The 18,782-nt window shown below is 50.1% G+C and overlaps 1 protein-coding gene and 1 long non-coding RNA gene across 3 annotated transcripts; one reads left to right on the top strand and one right to left on the bottom strand.

The window, feature by feature from the left end:
• The first annotated feature begins 1,503 nt into the window (after nucleotides 1-1,503).
• Nucleotides 1,504-16,549, top strand: GTPBP10 (GTP binding protein 10). 2 transcript variants are annotated; one of them, XM_029071315.2, is made up of 10 exons: nucleotides 1,504-1,625; nucleotides 3,547-3,740; nucleotides 5,232-5,323; nucleotides 8,427-8,571; nucleotides 11,827-11,900; nucleotides 12,934-12,986; nucleotides 13,138-13,245; nucleotides 13,748-13,825; nucleotides 14,013-14,136; nucleotides 16,253-16,549. In XM_029071315.2, the coding sequence occupies exons 1-10, from the start codon at nucleotides 1,593-1,595 to the stop codon at nucleotides 16,513-16,515; spliced, it is 1,164 nt and encodes a 387-aa protein (XP_028927148.1). In that variant the 5' UTR covers nucleotides 1,504-1,592; the 3' UTR covers nucleotides 16,516-16,549. The 2 variants fall into 2 exon arrangements, with proteins under 2 accessions (XP_028927148.1, XP_028927149.1); XM_029071316.2 differs by lacking the exon at nucleotides 1,504-1,625 and adding an exon at nucleotides 1,962-1,979.
• LOC114813873 lies at nucleotides 9,863-18,426 on the bottom strand. Its single transcript, XR_003761640.2, has 4 exons — nucleotides 18,338-18,426; nucleotides 18,151-18,258; nucleotides 13,822-13,964; nucleotides 9,863-10,700 (listed from the first exon to the last, which is right to left on the bottom strand). It is a non-coding gene; the product is annotated as an uncharacterized LOC114813873 (long non-coding RNA).
• Nucleotides 18,427-18,782: the final 356 nt, after the last annotated feature.

Below are 18,782 nucleotides of genomic sequence, written 5' to 3'. Positions count from 1 at the left end.
GGCCTCAGTGACCTCATCTGTAAAATGGGGATGAAGACTCTATTTATTTCCATTGTTCTCGTCTGTCCATCTCCCCCGATTAGACTGTAAGCCCGTCAAAAGGCAGGGACTGTCTCTATCTGTTGCCGACTTGTTCATCCCAAGCGCTTAGTACAGTGCTCTGCACATAGTAAGTGCTCAATAAATACTATTGAATGAATGAATCACTGTGAGCCCCACATGGGAAAACCTGATTATCCTGTATCTACCCCAGAGTTTAGAACAGGGGTTGGCAGATAGTAAGCCCTTAACAAATACCATCATTATTATTAGAGAACCAGCGTGGCTCACTGGAAATAGCCCGGGCTTGGGAGTCAGAGGTCATGGGTTCCAATTCCCGGATCCGCCGCTTGCCAGCTGTGCGACTTTGGGCAAGTCACTTAACTTCTCTGTGCCTCAGTTACCTCATCTGTAAAATGGGAATGAAAACTGTGAGTCCCATGTGGGACAACTTGATCACCTTGTATCCCCCAGCACTTAGAACAGTGCTTTGCACATAGTAAGCGCTTAACAAATACCACCATATATTTATTTTATTTATTTGACTTGGAGGTGCCTCAGTGACCTCATCTGCAAAATGGGGATTCAGACTGTGAGCCCCACGTAGGCCAATGTGATGACCCTGTATCTCCCCCAGTGCTTAGAACAGTGCTCAGCACATAGCAAGTGCTTAACAAATACCAACATTATTGCTTGCCAGCCGTGTGACTGTGGGCAAGTCACTTTACTTCTCTGTGCCTCAGTTACCTCATCTGTAAAATGGGGATTAAGACTGTGAGCTGCGTGGCTCAGTAGAAAGAGCCCGGGCTTGGGAGTCAGAGATCATGGGTTCGAATTCCGGCTCCACCACTTGTCAGCTGTGTGACTGTGGGCAAGTCACTTAACTTCTCTGGGCCCCAGTTCCCTCATCTGTAAAATGGGGATTCAGACCGTGAGCCTCACGTGGAACAACTTGATTACCCTGTATCTACCTCAGCGCTTAGAATAGTGCCCTGCACATAGTAAGCGCTTAACAAATATGAGCATTATTATTATGTGGGACAGCCTGATTATCCTGTATCTCCCCCAGCGCTGAGAAGAGTGCTCTGCACATAGTAAGCGCTTAATAAATACCAGCATTATTATTATTGCATCCCCTCCCTCCCAAAGCACTGAGAAGAGTGCTTTGCACATAGTAAGCGCTTAATACCAACATTATTATTATTATTGCCTCCCTCCCTCCCAAAGCGCTGAGAAGAGTGCTCTGCACATAGTAAGCGCTTAATAAATACCAACATATTTTTAACATTATGACTCCGAGCCCCGCCAGGCCCCGCCCCAGGCCCCGCCCGCGGATGACGTCACGTGCGTGCGCGCCCCCGCGGCCCCTGCAGCACGTGCGGCTGCCGGCTCCGCGGCCCCGCCGCTCCCAGACGCCCCCGCGGCCCCGCCGCTCCCAGACGCCCCCGCGGCCCCGCCGCTCCCAGACGCCCCCGCGGCCCCGCAGCTCCCAGACGCCTCCGCGGCCGCCTCAGCTCCCAGACGCCTCCGCGGCCCCTCAGTGGGCCGTGGCCATGGTGCGGGGCAGCGGGCTGCGACTCCGGCAGGTACGTGGCGCCCTCGCCTCGGCCTCCCCGCCCCCAGCGCGACGCAGTGCTCAGAGCCCGGCCTTAGGAGGCAGAGGTCACGAGTTCGAATCCCACCCCTGCCACCTGCCTGACTTTGGCCAAGTCCCAGAGAAGCGTGGCTCAGTGGAGAGAGCATGGGTTTTGGAGTCAGGGCTCATGAGTTCGAATCCCAGCTCTGCCACTTGTCGGCTGTGTGACTGTGGGCAAGTCACTTCACTTCTCTATGCCTCAGTTCCCTCATCTGTAAAATAGGGATGAAGACTGTGAGCCCCACCTGGGACAACCTCATTCCCCTATGTCTACCCCAGCGCTTAGAACAGTGCTCGGCACATAGTAAGCGCTTAACAAATACCAACATCATTATTATTATTATTAGCTTTAGGAGTCCGAGGTCACGAGTTCGAATCCCGGCCCTGCCACCTGGCAGCTGGCTGACTTTGGCCAAGTCACTGAGAAGCGTGGCTCAGTGGAAAGAGCACGGGCTTTGGAGTCAGGGCTCATGAGTTCGAATCCCAGCTCTGCCACTTGTCGGCTGGGTGACTGTGGGCAAGTCACTTAACTTCTCTGGGCCTCGGTTCCCTCATCTGTAAAATGGGGATGAAGACTGTGAGCCCCACTTGGGACAACCTGATTCCCCTATGTCTACCGCAGCGCTTAGAACAGAGCTCGGCACATAGTAAGCGCTTAACAAATACCAACATTATTATTATTAGCTTTAGGAGTCCGCGGTCACGAGTTCGAATCCCAGCCCTTCCACCTGGCAGCTGGCTGACTTTGGCCAAGTCACCGAGAAGCAGCCTGGCTCAGTGGAGAGAACCCGGGCTTGGGAGTCAGAGGTCATGAGTGCTAATCCCGGGTCTACTAATTGCAGCGTGGCGCAGTGGCAAGAGCCCGGGCTTCGGAGGCAGAGGTCATGGGTTCGACTCCCGGCGCTGCCACTTGTCAGCCGGGTGACTGTGGGCGAGTCACTTCACTTCTCTGGGCCTCAGTGACCTCATCTGTAAAATGGGGATGAAGACTGGGAGCCCTACGTGGGACAACCTGATGACCCTGTATCTCCCCCAGCGCTTAGAACAGTGCTCTGCACACAGTAAGCGCTTAACAAATACCAACATTATTATTATTACAGGGTAATCAGGTTGTCCCACTTGAGGGTCACAGTCTTAATCCCCATTTTTTTTTTACAGATGAGGGAACTGAGGCACCGAGAAGTGAAGTGACTTGCCCAAAGTCACACAGCTGACAGGTGGCAGAGCGGGGATTCACACCCATGACCTCTGATTCCTAAGCCCGGGCTCTTGTGTAAAATGTGTAAAGCTGAATCAAGTGGAATATGATCTCAGCATTTCCATTTCCTTTTGTTAAGTAAGCTTGGAATTTTCTAATCGTGGCTTAGTGGAAAGAGCAGAGAGCTGGGAGCCATGAGCGCCAGGTTCGAGTCCCAGCTCCACCACTCGCCTTGGACAAGTCACTCACTCTGAGCCTCAGTTTTTTCATCTGTAAACTGGGAGTAAGATTGCGAGCCCCCTGCGGGACAGGGACTGAGACATTACCTTGTATCTGGTTTCAAAACCTTATATCTGTCGCTTAACAGATAGAAAGGGCTTCCTACCTGTCACAATTAGTGTTATATTATTAATAATTCTAAACGCCCAAATTCTCCATTGGTACTTTTTGCTGCTTGAAGCATTGAGAAATCGGGAAAGAAATCGAAAAGCACTCGGAGCTTTTCTGAAGAGTTAGGGTATTCCAAAAATCCACATTGAGGCTGTTGTCCCTCTTGAGAACGGGGTACTCTTGCTTTCAAAAATAAGAACCTAGTGGGGCCTCTGTGAGCCTAATTGTGTTCTTAATTTGAATTCAGTAAAATGAATTGCCTTTCTTTTTTTTTGCCCCACAGTATGGAAACTTCATCGATAACCTGAGACTCTTCACCCAAGGAGGAACTGGGGGGATGGGTTACCCACGATTAGGCGGAGAAGGTGGGAAAGGGGGTGACGTATGGGTTGTGGCCCAGAAGGGAATGACCTTGAAGAAAATAAAAGACCTGTATCCCCAAAAACGGTTCGTGGCAGAAAGAGGAGCGAACAGTCAGTAAGTACTTTGGTCTTGGAATACTACCAGGCTCAAGGTTTTCTTACAGGTTTTCCTGAGGGAAATCTCCAATAGTCAGGTTTTTAAATTTTTTTTTAATGGCATTTGCTTTGCTCCCCCACCCCCAGCCCCACAACACTTAGGTGTATATCTCTAATATTATGCATTTGTATTGATGTCTGTGTCCCCGCCCCCGTGTCTGTGAGCTCACTGTGGGCAGGGAATGTCACTATTTATTGTTGTATTGTACTTTCCCAAGTGCTTTGTACAGTGCTCTGCACACAATAAGTGCTTAATAAATACGATTGAGTGACTGAATGACTGTTTGATGCCTCCTTCCTCCGGGGCATTCCCCAGACGGCGTTGGTGCCCCAGGCCACACCACTGCCAGAGCCCAGGCCAGGAAAGCGATGAGGACTTGGCTATCTTTCTCTTGCCTGTCCTGCTGCTTGCCAGTGGTCAAATGCTGCCCCCTGCTAGAATGAGGAGAAAGGTGTGAGGCAGCTAGGCCCTGCTGGCTTGCCCCTCCCTAGGTAGGAGGCTTCAAATGGTTTTTCCCTGCCTCCCACCCACAAGTAGGCAGAAAAACACAAACGTGCTTATGACCAACCCACTGAGCCCACAGGCTGGGGACAGGGAAGTGGGATTGCTGGGCCAGGGAAGGGAGAAGGCCGGGGATACTTGGGCTAGCGGAAAAGGGGAGTGGGAGGAAATCAGAAGTGAGGGAATGTAGAGCTCTTCATCTGCATCACTTGGAAGGAGGTGATGATGATATTTGTTAAGCACTTACTATGTGTCAGGCACTGTACTAAGTGCTAGGGTGGATGAGCAAATCAGGTTGGACACAGTCCCTGTCCTGCGTGGGGCTCACAATCTTAATTGCCATTTTACAGATATGGTAACTGAGGCACAGAGAAGTTAAGTGACTTGCCCAGGGCCACGCAGTAGATAAATGGCAGCAGCGGCAGGATCAGAACCCATAACCACCTGATTCCCAGGCCCGGGCTCTATCCACTACACCAAGCTGCTTCTTGGGAAGCTCTCCTCCTAGTATCGTCTGAAAGTTATATCGTGCCGGCCCCCCCGAGTGAGCTGAACGCAGCTGACTGCATTCTGACTTCTCTGTGTTGGTCAGGGTCGTTGGGCTTTGTGCTTGAGAGGAGAAGCTGAATATGTTCCCCAGGTCCACTGGCTAATGCATTTGCTTCAGAATTTTAGAGTGCGTTTTCACCAAAATTGCTTGTGCTTTTAACGCAGTTTCCAGCCCAGGTAGAGTAGTTCATCAGGGAAGCCCAGCCTGCAGGGTCCTCCTCTCGCCTCAGGGAGACCGTGCTGCCAGGAGGCTGATGCAGAGGAGTCTCGGGGGGCCGGTCACCCCGATCGGCCAGAGATAGTCCAGCACTCTACTTTGGGAGATGTTTTTCTGGGATTTTCTGCTTTTGTTGAAAGAGGGTCTTTAACCTAGTTTTTTTGGTGTTTTATTTCTTGTAGGGTTCGGGCATTGAAAGGTCAGAAAGGAAAGGACCGAGCCATCCCTGCCCCTGTGGGCATATCAGTAACTGATGAAAGCGGCAGAGTTATTGGTGAGAGTCTTGCATTGTTTCCCAAGGATCTGAGTTTATTTTAGGGGTCCCAACGGGAGCAGGACAGGAGGGAACAAGAAAACAGCCAGCGCCGCGCAAGCCACCAGCATCGGAACCTCCCCCTCCCCATAGGCTGTCCTGTCGGTCCTCGGGTCTCGGCCTAAGGCTTCTCTGTCACTCCCAACGGGATGGTCCAACATCACGGATGGGGGCTAGGCTGGGCTGGGTCAGATCAGATGGGTTTTTTGTTGGTGGTGGTGTTTTTTATGGCATCTGTTAAGTGCTTACCATGTTCCAGGCACTGTACTAAGCACTGGGGTAGATAAAAGCTTATTAGGTTGGACCCAGTCCCTGTCCCCTATGGGGCTCACAGTCCAACCCCCATTTTACAGTTGACACAACTGAGGCCCAGAGAAATTAAGTGACTTGCCCAAGATCTGGGTTGACAGGGATGGGAAGGGCTCAGTCAAGTTTTCTTTAATGGCTTTAAGATCAAGAAGAACTGCTTGCCCCCAGAAGGTGGCAGTGAGAAAAATATTGAAAAACTTTCTAGATGGGGTGTTGCTCTTGGCCTGATGGTTCTGGCCTAATGTCAGGGAAGAGGACTGCATTCAAGCCCAAACTGGATCCGTTTTTGGAAACTGCCAGCAGTGGCCTCTTTTCCATCTCTTATGTGGACTCTCTGGGTCTGCCATTGTGCCCTTACCTGGCAGCATCTTCCGGACCTGGTGACGGCCTGAAACCTCGGGCCCCACCACCCCCGCCACACGCATTTAATCTGAACGCGCCCCTGGATGGAAGTCCTCAAACCATACATCCTCCCAGACAACAATATGGACAGTGAGCCATTGGCTCAAGCAGCCTCTCGGTCATTTGCTAGGTCTCTGTCCTGTTCCTCCTCCCTCCCTCCCCCGTCCACCTGGTCTCTCTCTATCCTGCTCGACCACCCCTAGCCTGATCTCTCTCTGTGTCCTGCCCATCTTCCCCAGCCTGGTCTCTCTGTTCTTTCCAGCTGTCCCCAGCCTAGTGTCTCTCTGGCCTGTTCATTCGTCCCTGACCTGTTCTCTCCCTATCTCGTCCATCCATCCTCAGCCTGGCCTCTTTGTTCTGTCCGGCCAGTCCCAGCCTGGTCTCTCTCCATCCTGTCCGTCCATCCTGGCCTGATATCTCTCTATCCTGTCCATCTGCCTCTGGCCTCTCCCTTCATCCGTCCCCGGCCTGGTCTCTCTCTCTGTCCTGTCGGTCCATTCTCAGCCTCATTAGTATTATTATCTCTCTCCTTCCTTTCCATCTGTTCCTAGTGTGACCTCTCTCTGTCCCATCCCTTTTATTTTTCTCTGAGCTCAGCAGAGCAACCTCTGTAGCCACCCAATCACTTTCATTCATTCATTCAATAGTATTTATTGAGCGCTTACTATGTGCAGAGCACTGTACTAAGCGCTTGGGATGAACAAGTCGGCAACAGATAGAGACGGTCCCTGCCGTTTGACGGGCTTACAGTCTAATCGGGGGAGACGGACAGACAAGAACGATGGCAATAAACAGCGTCAAGGGGAAGAACATCTCGTAAAAACAATGGCAACTAAATAGAATCGAGGCGATGTACAATTCATTAACAAAATAAATAGGGTAACGAAAATATATACAGTTGAGTGGACGAGTACAGTGCTGTGGGGATGGGAAGGGAGAGGTGGAGGAGCAGAGGGAAAAGGGGAAAATGAGGCTTTAGCTGCGGAGAGGTAAAGGGGGGATGGCGGAGGGAGTAGAGGGGGAAGAGGAGCTCAGTCTGGGAACGCCTCTTGGAGGAGGTGATTTTTAAGTATGGTTTTGAAGAGGGAAAGAGAATCAGTTTGGCGGAGGTGAGGAGGGAGGGCGTTCCGGGACCACGGGAGGACGTGACCCGGGGGTCGACGGCGGGATAGGCGAGACCGAGGGACGGTGAGGAGGTGGGCGGCAGAGGAGCGGAGCGTGCGGGGTGGGCGGTAGAAAGAGAGAAGGGAGGAGAGGTAGGAAGGGGCAAGGTGATGGAGAGCCTTGAAGCCTAGAGTGAGGAGTTTCAGACAGTCTCAGCCCTGTCTTGCCTGTATATACTCCAGGCCAGACTGTTCCTGAATTCCTCTGAGATCACTTTTTCAAAGTAAGGGACTGCTTTCTACTCTGTGTGAATGATCTATGTGAGGGGCGTGTGTAAACTTGGAACGGCCCCAGGCCCGCCTGTTCTCCTGGCTTCTGTCATGCTGTGGCCCCCGAGTGCAGGGCCAAGGCTCCCATTTCCCCCACACTGGCCCATGGCTACCTTCTGTGAGAGAATGGAAGCTCCTTGTGGGCAGGCAACTTGACTGATGCTGCTCTTGTCTTTCCCAAGCATTTAGTACCGTGCTCTGCTCATGGTAAGTACTGTTACCGAGCCTCCCTCCCACCTCCACTGTCTTTCTGGACCCAAGCCCCCTCCACTTTAGGGTGATTTTGTGTCCCGTGTCCCCCCCGCCCCACTTCTGCCTCCTATTCATTCATGATTGAGGTTATTGCATTCTTGGGGGGCTTTATTCTGTGTGGTGTACACTGACATGGGATCACATTTCCAAAAATGACAATTTAGAATAATAGTTACAATAATTATATTCATAAAGCACTTACTGTGTGCCGAGTACTGTGAAAAGGAGGAAACAGCATGGCTAGAGCACGGGCCTAGGAGTCAGAAGGTCATGGGTTCTAATCCCGGCTCCGCCACTTGACTGCTGTGTGACTCTGGGCAAGTCACGTCATTTCTCAGTGCCTCAGTTGCCTCATCTGTAAAATGGAGATTGAGACTGTAAGCTCTACGTGGGAAAGGGACCCGATTTGTTTGTAGATACCTCAGTGCTTAGTACAGTGCCTGGCACAAAGCACTTAACAAATACCATCATCATTATAATTATTATTATTATCTCGATACAAGATCATCAGGTTGGATACAATCCCTGACCCACATGGGGCTCACAGTCCAAGGGGAGGGAGAACAGACACTCAATCTCCATTTTGCAGATGAACCTAGAAAGCAGTGGCCAAATCATGGCATGGTTTTGATTCTGAAAACATTAATCTCTCTGTCTCTCCCTTTTAGGAGAACTCAACAAAGACAAAGACAAAGTTCTGGTAGCTCAAGGAGGTCTTGGTGGTTGCTTGCTTTCAAATTTCCTACCCCTGAAAGGCCAGAAAAGGATTATTAACCTTGATTTAAAGCTGATAGCCGATATAGGCCTAGTGGGGTAAGTAGAGTTTGCACCTTTGAGTGAATATTTGCATGGAACCTGGAGCATTTAGATGTAAACTCCAGGCAGTTCCAAGTACATGTGGTGATAGAGTGGGACCAGAAAGGGAATGGAGAAATGGGAAAGGGACTTCAGAAGCATTTCCAGAGTTTTAATTAAGTGCCCAATACCCAGGCCACAGGAACCCACATTCCCACCAGCCCCTGTTTTACAGAAACCCTCCTGAGCCACCTCTCTCCCTGTGGGAAAAGGGAGTTAGTCTCAGATTTCCTCTCTGTCCTATTGGGAGCTCTATCTTCTCCCTCCCTTAGACTCAGTTATTCTAAGAAATTCTGAGCAATGTGAGATTTTCCCATGTGGAGTTGCTCAAGCGTGGGCCATTGGCTCTAGACTGTAAGCTCGTTGTGGCCAGGGAACATTTATACCAGCTTTGTTGTATTGTACCTGCCCAAGTGCTCAGTACAGTGCTCTTGACATAGTAAAGCGCTCCACAGATATCACAGATGGGCCCATTTATGTACACGTCACATAAAATCCTGGCTCTGCCCCGTGAGTGCTGTGTCACCTTGGGAAGTCACTTCCGGGCCTCAGTTATCTCGCCTATAAAACAGAGATTAAGCGTGTGAGCCCCATGTGGGATAGGGACAGTGGCCAATCTGGTTAACTTGTATGTACCCCAGCGCTTAGAATAGTGCTTGGTACATAGTGTGTGCTTAACAAGTACCATATTATTATTATTGTTATAATTACATGCGATGACCCCATTGTTCTTGTTCCCTATTGTAGTTTTCTAGATAGTGAGATCCGTGGAAACTGGAAAACAGGCTGTGGTGTTAGGATATTTTACTCATTCTCCACAAGACAGGAGTAGGGTTTGGGACTGTGGGCCACCCCACTCAGTCCCCTCAACCTCCCAGCTAGTGCTCAGAAACTCAGTGTTCTTTTGACAGCACTCCAGCTTGTCAGTTAGCTGGAAGCAGCAGAACCTGCCCAGGAAGCTTTACCTACCACGAGTCCTCCCAGAGAACCACAACAGACCGCGAGTTGGGCCAGCCCAGGCCTGGGCCGTCTTTGCACGCTGTGCCGACCTGCACTCAGAACGTGCCCTCTTCCGGTTGCGCCAGACGAATGATGTGTTCGGCGGCGGAATCGCTCGTACTCACAGAAAGACCTGGTCACCAGGCAATACCCTAGTTATGCTTCCAGTGAGATCAGAAAGGCAAGATGTATTAGTGCAGAGTCTGTTGAACCCATAGACAAGAAGCATGGCAAGTGAAACTGGGAAAAGGAGAGTTTTTGTATTTCTTTGACTTGGGAGGCAACCACGGGATCCACTCCCTGTTAGTTCTCTGTTTTCCGTTGAGCTTATGCTCTTACTGCTCTATTTACACAAACGCTTTTGTCACTGTCAGTCGAAACCAGTCGCGTCATTGAGAAAAGTTCAGCAAGTTGAGCTGCACGTTGGGAGATTCAAGAACGGTTGTGGTTTGATCTTCAGAGGGTGTTGAAGGGGTTAACAAATGTCAACCATGAACATGAGGAAACAATGTACTTTCTAGAAAAAATAGGCACTCAGAAATATTTTATGGTCATTTCATCCTGCCTCATTGCTGAGTCTCCCTTAGAAGTTTAGTGTACGGGAAGAATACGAGGGCATATTTACAGAATCGACAGAAATTGCTTTGACTCTCTCAAGTTCCTGCTTTATAAATGTTTGCAAAAATCCATTTATACTGCACTGGGCAATTCTCCAAGATGCTGAATTCCAGGCATCGGCCAAGGCGATGGACGTGGTCCAACCAGGTCACCGTGATTGGTTCGGCCCAAATGACTCGGAGAGAGAAAGTCTATTTACTGTGATTACTCCTGGACCTGGCGGCACCCCAAGGCTCAGACAAGTGAGGTGCTCAGAAACCCGTGACACAGCGTGCACTTCAAGTTAGGAGGCGTGCACGACAGGTAGTGGGTTGCCAAGGTGGAAGAGATCTGAGTCTATGCAGCTTCTTAGGAAACCGAAAACTTCTACCCATCATAAAAGGGATTGTTTGGCCCCGCGTGTGCCATCAGGAAACCTAGGAAGGATGGAGATGGCAGGGCTCCAGCTCATCACAGACCAGGAAGGAATCCTAAAGAAATGGAAACAAGCTTTCAGTGTTCTCAAGACATCTGCCATTCAACACAGGCAAAACTTTCCACCATATGCAGAGGTGACTTACGTCCCAGTGATTGGGGAAGTCACCGGAGCAATCAGAGCCTTGAGAAATCACAAAGCACCTGGCCCCGCCGGTGCCCTGCCCACTGAACTCTACACCCTTGGAGGGAATACCCTGCCTCAACCCTTTCCCCGAGCTGTCTCTTAACCCAGGGACTCCTGATGCCATCACCATCTTCAAGAAGGGTCAGACAGTTGCCTCAGTTATCGAGGCATCTCTATTTCTGACAGGATCCTAGCCAGAGCCCTCGTGGCTGCTGAGGATCATCATCCACCTCGTGCTCCCAGAATCACAGTGTGACTTCGGATCACAACGTGGTACGGGGGGCCGTGATCTTTGCTGTGGGAGAAGGCTTTTGTGAATACCATGGACTGCCTGAAAACCAAACAGTTGGATTTTGAGCAAATAAAACCACAGTGGTCTTTGGAAGGCCAAATGACTTAAATTGGCATATTTTGGACACATAATCAGGAGGACTAATTCTCTGGAGAAGGCACTAATGCTAGGAAAAGTCCAAGGAAAACGTGGGTGAGGCAAACTGGCAGCTAGATGAATAGAGACCATAACAGTGATAATGGAAGAACCATTAGAAAGGTTGTGGATTATGGCAGAGGACAGGATGTTCTGGAGAAAGAATATCCATGGAATTACTATGAATTGGAAATGACTCAGTGGCACTTAATAATAATAAACAGGAAAGAGCATCAAGTCCTTGACCCAGTTTTCATAGACCTTACCAAAGCATTTCGTCTCATCCCTAGATCTGAACTCTGGAAACTACAAAGCAAATTGGGCTGCCCTGGAAATTTTATATTTTATTTATATTGTATGCCTACAGTGTATCAAGCACTATTCTAAGCGCTGGGGTAGGTACAAGTTAACGAGTGTCTGCCCCATGGGGGATTCACAATCTAAGTGGGAGGAAGAAAAGGTCAGTTATTGAATCCCCATTTTAAGTCAAGCAGTTTGCCCAATGTCACCCAGCAGACAAGGGGCAGAGCCATGCTCTTTCCATTAGGCCCCACTGTTTCTCTTTCAGATTCCCAAATGCTGGAAAATCTTCTTTGCTGAGTAAGGTGTCACACGCCCACCCTGAGATTGCAGATTACGCGTGTAAGTACAAACACCTGGCTCAAATCGATATGGTAATGGCCCTGTCTCACTTGGGATGGAGCTGAAATGGGCTCTGAGCTTGCCCTCCCTGGGACTAGGGGGATGGGAGTGATCCGCCACCTCATCTGTCCTTCCAAGGCCACGGACTCATTGTCCTGCTCGGTCCGGAGCCGTGGCTTAAGCTGGGCATGGGGAGGGAGGAAAGTGGGCGTGGAAAATAGTTTGGGACATAAAGCTGTCCAGTACTGTATCCAGGGATGGGAGTCAGGCCTGCTGAAAACTGGACTGTCACTGTGGTGCAAAACTGGACAACTGACCTCTTTATTTACAGTACTTAATTACATTCTTAATATTTAATATGAATTTAATACCAAAAAATGATGATGAGAAGGGGTGGGAATCATATTGGAAGTTTAGAATTGTACAAGATCACTGCTTTTGTCACAGGAGCGCGCTGCAAATTTGGGAGGCAGGAGAGGATGCAAAATGTAAAAGAGAAGCACTTGGTTTAGTTTAGAAAGTAAATCCAAGGAAATTGGTGGAGGTGGGGACAGAGTGGCCTGAGATTCTCTCCATCGTGCAAATGTAAGTGTGCCTTCTGGCAAGGGCGCATGTGGCTCTCTGTCCTCCCAGCTTCTCACCCGCTGCTGCTGGCACACAGTGCCCCCCCGGGATCGATCGCAGTCAGACAATCATATTTATTGGGCACTTACTGGATGCAGAGCACTGTACTAAGCACTTGGGAGAGTACAGTATAACAATAGACTCATTCCCTGCTCACAATGAGCATGCAGTCTAGAGGGGGAAACGTTAATATAAATAAATTACAGGTATATACATAAGTGCCATGGGGCTGGGAGTGGGGAGGAGCAAAGGGAGCAAGTCAGGGTGACGCAGAAGCGAGTGGGAGAGGAGGAAAGGAGGGCTTAGTCAGGGAAGGCCTCCTGGAGGAGTCCCAGGATGTAAGGTGGCCGATAGGCACACACGTCATACAAGTAGTCACAAATGTTGCTCTGTTTCTTGTTTTTTTTAGTTACCACAGTAAAACCTGAATTGGGGAAGATCATGTTCCCAGACCACAAGCAGGTAAGTGTGGGAATCAGTCGAGGGGGAAAAACGTCAACCAGGTGGGCCAGTCGTCACTTTGGTCTCCTGGCCTAGTCATTCTTTCAGATCTCTTCATAGGTGAGGCTAGGCGTTTTCAAATGCACTGATGAAGGAACTTGGGTTTTGTTAGATCTCAGTGGCCGACCTTCCGGGTTTGATTGAAGGAGCGCACATGAACCGAGGGATGGGTCATCGGTTCCTCAAGCACGTGGAGAGGACGAAGCAGCTTCTCTTTGTGGTGAGTCAGTTCCCCCTCAGATGGGTCCCCCAAGCCTAGTAACTGGGCCCGGTGGAATCCCCCACTTCCAGGATAATAATTATAATAATAATAATAATAAAATGAGACGCAGCATGGCGTAGTGGATAGAGTTTGGGCCTGGGAATCAGAAGGTTATAGGTTGTAATCCCAGCTCTGCCACTTGTCTCCTGTGTGGCCTTGGGCAAGTCACTTCACTTCTCTGTGCCTCAGTTACCTCATCTGTAAAATGGGGAGCAAGATTGTGAGCCCTATGCGGGTCAGGGGTTACGTCCAACCCGATTTGCTTGTATCCACCCCAGCGCTTAATACAGTTGCCTACCACATGGTAAGCACTTAACAAATACCATAACTATTATTATTACTAAGTGCTCAGAAGAGTACAGTATACCAGAGTTGGTAGACATCTTCCTCGCTTACAGGGAGTTTGCAGTCTAAGCAGGAAAGCTAACGGTTCTCAGTCTCATTCTGCTACTATCTTTAGGTTGACGTCTCTGGATTTCAGCTCTCGTCCCATTCTCCGTTCAGAACTGCCTTTGAAACGATCGCTCTGCTCACCAAGGTAGGGAGGCATCCCGGCCCGGAAGTGGCCGGGTCCAGTCCAGTGTAGATATTTATCTCGTTGCTTCTGAAGTCACTTCAAGGTTGGCTTCCTTGAAGATAAGTAGGATTATGGGTAGAGGGCGTAAGGGCGTTGGCCCCTAGAGGAAAAAAAAGTGTATCCAAGTCATCCTGGATGTCTGTTTAAGGAATTGGAGCTGTACCAGGAGGAACTCCAGGCAAAGCCCTCACTTCTTGTGATCAACAAAATGGATTTGCCAGACGCTGAAGAGAAATGCGAGGAGCTTCTGAACCAGCTGAAGGCTCCCAGAGGTAAACTAGCTGCCCTAAATTTCTTTCCCAGATTTCATTTAACAACAGAGAACTCTATTCTAGGAGCCTTTTAGGCCTCCCATATGAAATGTTACTGAACAATTAAAAATGTATTTTGTGCTTGAATGTCCCATTGTGCAGATGGAAGCTTCAGGAAACTGTCAGTTCTGGTTAACTGGGTAAACGTGGATGTGTGAAGGGCATCCCTGCCTCTTGCCAAGAGCTGATGGTGAGGGATCCCTGCTCTGGCCACAATCGGCCGGGACTCCATACTAAGGAACCCGAGGAGAACTTTTCCCTTCTTGGCCTTTCTTCCCTTTCCTTATGAGGACATCTAGGGAGAGGAGAGATGGCAGCTTCTCCTGCTGAAGCAGCATGTCCTAGTGGAAAGAGCACGGGTCCAGGAGTCAGAGGACCTGGGTCCTAATCCTGGCTCTGCCCTCTGCTTGCTCTATGACCCTGGGCAAGTCATTTCCCTCTTCTGGGCCTCTGTTTCCTCATCTGTAAAAATGAGGAGAAAATGCCTGTTCTCTCTCCCCTTAGACTGTGAGCCCCATGTGGGACAAGGACTACTTTATACCAACCCAGCACTTAGCACAGTGCTTGGCACATAGCAAGCATTTAACCAGTATCACAGTTATCGTCGTTTTTCCCTTGAAACCAGTACCTTTTGGCCGCCTCCAGGAATAGCTCGCAGAAGGCCCAGCCAGCCTGCCTGGTAGAGGCCAAGGAATGAAAAGGCAGAAGTACCGGAAATGGTTTTCGATGGTCATCAAATGGACAATGTTAGACATGCGCAAACTTGTGAGGGCTGGGGTGGGCGAGGGAGGAGTCCCGTCCCCATCCCCCCCCCCCAAAAAACAACCTGTGCGCCCTGGGCCTGGGAACCTCAAGACTGGGGAACCGATGCCAGGGAACTGATTCCAGAGCCTGTGGCCTTCCCCGTGCTGAGCCACAGCTCAGAGCGTGCATCTGGCTTTGAGGCTGGCAGATGGCTGGCTGGCAGATGGGTTGTGTTCTGCTCTGCTGCTCTTAGCAGGGCTTTCTTAGGTGTCTTGATGAAGGGACTGGCCCGAAGCTGTAAGCACAGGATTCAAGAGCTTCAGCCCAAGTGCACTTGGGCCTACTGAGTTGAAAGAGCAGCAGACCTTGCCTTTTGACTCATTAATGATGGTGGGGAGGGGAGGGGCCGGGAGATTTTAGAAAAGAAGCTGTGAAGTCTCCATGGAGATGGCTTGCACTGCACTTCTCACAGATCCAGGCTTGTGTAAATCCAGTGAGATGACTCAGAGAGGTGCACAAAGCGAAAAAGCGATACCCCAGGAGGCTGGATGGTAATGCGAGCTGGGTCATTTGGCTTCCTGGCCCCTCGTTCCTGTGCTGTCCCCCAATCATCCATCCTCTGCATTCCATCGTCATCGATCGGACTACAGAATAGCTCAAAGCAGCCAGATTCTGTTTGAACTTGACTATCTGGCAGCCAGATAAACCAATAAAAAACACAAAAGCCTCGATGCAAAAATGGATCAGTTTGTTAAGTATTATCCAGTTAAAAAAATGTTTACATTTTAAAAGGGAGTTAGGGTCAGGGAAAAAGAGAAGTAGATTTTAGGGTTTGGGGTAGCATTTTTTTATGCCGCGTAATGTGGTGTTAGAATACATATTATAAATTCTCTCCATTGCTCGTGACAGTGTTGTATTTGGGGGCAATAATAATAATAGTGGTGTTTGCTAAGTGCTTACTCTATGTTAAGCACTCTGCTGAGGCCTCGGGTAGACAAAAGATCATTAGGTTGGGTACAGTCCTTGTCCCACCTGGAGCTCACAGTCTCAGGGGAAGAAGAGCAGGAATTGAAGCCCCATTTTACAGATGAGAACTGAGCCCTAAGGAAGTTAAGTGACTTGTTCAAGGTCACTCAGCAGGCAGATGGCAGAGTCAAAGTTAGAAGCCAGATAGTCCTACTCCAGGACCCGTGCCCTTTCCCTTGGGTCATGTAGTTTCTCAAGAAGCTGTGAGAAGCTAGAATGTCCGAATTGTTGTTTACATCACTGCTGTCCCAACTGTACCTCCCCTAGGGACAGGACCGGGCTGTGAGTTTTGCACTTTGTGTTTCAGAATTTCTGCACTCATTGGAGAGGGACATGGTGCCCACAAAACTTCCAGACTTCAAGCACGTCGTGCCAGTCTCAGCCCTGATGGGGGAAGGGATCGAAGAGCTGAAGGTCTGCATCAGGAAATCTCTTGACGACATTGCCAGTCAGGGCCAGGAAGATGACCACAGAGAAAGACTCCGTAATTTACAGGCGACAGAATTAGTATTCAGTGCCACGTCGTGCGAGCCCGCCCCAGCCGGGACGACTGGCAAGGCTATAAAGTGAATCTGGCTGAATGAAACGTGACCGTTGCCGTTGATGTCGACACTGGTCTTTTTTGCAGGCCAATGGGGCAAGCTCTGATAACCGATCATTGCTCCTTGGCGCACGTTCTCATTCAGAACTTCCTCGGGGCTGAGGTAACCCATCTTTGAGCTAGAGGCGGAAGCAGTCAGTCAATCGATGGTATTTATTGAGTGCTTACTGTGAACAGAGCACTGTACTAAGCACTTGAGAGAGTATAGTAATCAGTCATATTTACGGAGCTCATACTGTGTGCAAGGCAACTGTTCTGTCGATCAGTGGTATTTATGGAGCGCTTATTATGTACAGAGCATTACACTAAGTGCTTGGGAGAGTACAATATAACAATTCAACAGAGTTGGTAGACCCATTCTCTGACCACACGGACAGGTGGTGAGCGTCCGGATGGTCCGGGCCCTGGTGCTGTGCACAGCAGGGAAACTGCTGCCAAGGGGATTTGTTCTGGGAAAGGAGGGAGTTTTGTTCTGGGGGTGGAGGGAGTTTTGCCCTCAAACTGCCTAACCTCTGGAGGACTTCAACCTCTCGTTCCAAATATCGATTGAATGCTGATTAATTCTCCCAGGAAGTAGGTCATGGCCCTGCTCGTGTGTGCATGGCGTGGGGTGTTTTATAAGAGGTGCTCGGTCCTCGTCAGCAGCACTGAAGCCCAGGTAATGACTATGTTGCTGCTTTCCCCACTGTCGCACGCGAGTCTGCCGCTGAGTTGCTGAAGCATCCCGAGGGCGTGGGCAGCGGCCCCGACTCGACCCTGAGCAATCGACACTCTCCCCACTCTGTGATTGACATCCCAGATTGGCCCCCAGTGATCGGCACCCCGGGGTAGTCGAGATTTGAGCAACCTGATCGGAAAAGATCGGGATGTGAAACTAACGGCTCCTCAGACACTGGCCCTATAAACCCCAATCCCCTATACTGCATGCTCAAGGAGTCCTTCTTGGCCGTTGGTGTGGGGGGTGTGAAACCGCCAAGGCAGATTCAGGGGCCCAGTCTTTGCGAGTTGGCCCCGCTGCTCGAGGGCTAGCAGGAATTCTGAAGAGCTGGGAATATTGGTCGACGAGGCCGGGCCTGCAGGATCTGCACTCTCAGGACGGGATCCTAGAATCCAGAGCGGCATCAAATCTCCATCACCGCCGACTGACATTCAATCTTTTGGGAGCCAATAAAGCTGCAAGGAACACCGACTCCTCCATCACCTGTTTGCGCTCAGGAGAGCTGAGCCATTCCCTGACATTGGGATGAATTGGCTGCATGGAGGCCACAGCTGGTACGAGGCTGTGGGTTTCAAGTGTGTAGCAGCTTCCTGTCGGGTGGAACTGTTCCCTGCATATGGGGAGGGTGAAAAATGGGCCCGAGGAACCAACGGTGTTGTTGAGAACAATTTGTTCTTCAGCCTGCACTTTTTTAATGTCCCACACTCTTATCACCGTCTTAATCCCCATTTTACAGCTGCGGTAACTGAGGCACAGAGAAGTTAAGTGGCTTGCCCAAAGTCACATAGTAGATAAGTGGCAGAGCTGGGATTAGAACCCAGGTCCTTCTGGGTCTATGTCCTATACTTCTGACCCTGCTGCTGTCTGAGAGCTTATTTCCTTTTACCTTCTCTTAGGTGACTTCAGTTCGCAGGGTTGTTCCAGTTCCCAGGAGCGCGGCCGCTGCTTCCTGCAGTTTGGTGTGATTGGGTAACTCCGAAGGGCTCTCTGTGAGCTTGGAGGATTTCAAAAAATATATCATTCAAAAGCTAATTATTGGGGGAAGGAGATGTGTTTTTTAAAATTCAGATTACCTGCTGGTTTACATTTTTAAAGCTGCAGATTGTATTTTAGCTTTTATCGATGTGGTATGGGCTCAGCATCTGGGTGGCAAGCGTTTCCTTGGCAACATCTCTGCCTTCCCAGTGTCGGTTGAAGGACAGTGAGGGTGGGCGGGCCCTTGGAATCCCAGCCTCCTGTGGTCAGGCCAAGGCTCCTGAGCGCCAGGCCCAGCAATAGCCAAATCTTGGATGGGAGCTTTGGGCCAGCCACTGGGGCAACAAAAGTGCTGAATGCAAGACAGGAACAAAACTGGACCTAGGCACAAGGCTGAGGAAACAGCAGGGTCCTTCCCAGCTAGGAAGCAGGAAAATCCCCCAGGAGAAAAAAAATGTGTGTGGTGGATGTAAAGATGCTGGAACCTTCCCGGCCTCCCAATGCCCGCCAGCTGCCTCTGAGCAGGGTGGTAAGGCCTCTGTA

The sequence above is a fragment of the Ornithorhynchus anatinus genome, chromosome 8 (assembly GCF_004115215.2).
Source record: "Ornithorhynchus anatinus isolate Pmale09 chromosome 8, mOrnAna1.pri.v4, whole genome shotgun sequence".
Taxonomy (NCBI): Eukaryota; Metazoa; Chordata; class Mammalia; order Monotremata; family Ornithorhynchidae; genus Ornithorhynchus; species Ornithorhynchus anatinus.
The sequence above is the reverse complement of the archived record's forward strand: the minus strand, read 5'-3'. Positions and strand labels throughout refer to the sequence as shown.

What these genes read in the sequence shown, in the direction of transcription:
- GTPBP10 (XM_029071315.2), top strand. Translation starts at nt 1,593, where the DNA reads ATGGTGCGGGGCAGCGGGCTGCGACTCCGGCAG. An exon ending in GCGGGCTGCGACTCCGGCAG is followed by an intron (nt 1,626 to 3,546) that starts GTACGTGGCGCC and finishes TTTGCCCCACAG; the next exon opens with TATGGAAACTTCATCGATAA. An exon ending in GAAAGAGGAGCGAACAGTCA is followed by an intron (nt 3,741 to 5,231) that starts GTAAGTACTTTG and finishes TATTTCTTGTAG; the next exon opens with GGTTCGGGCATTGAAAGGTC.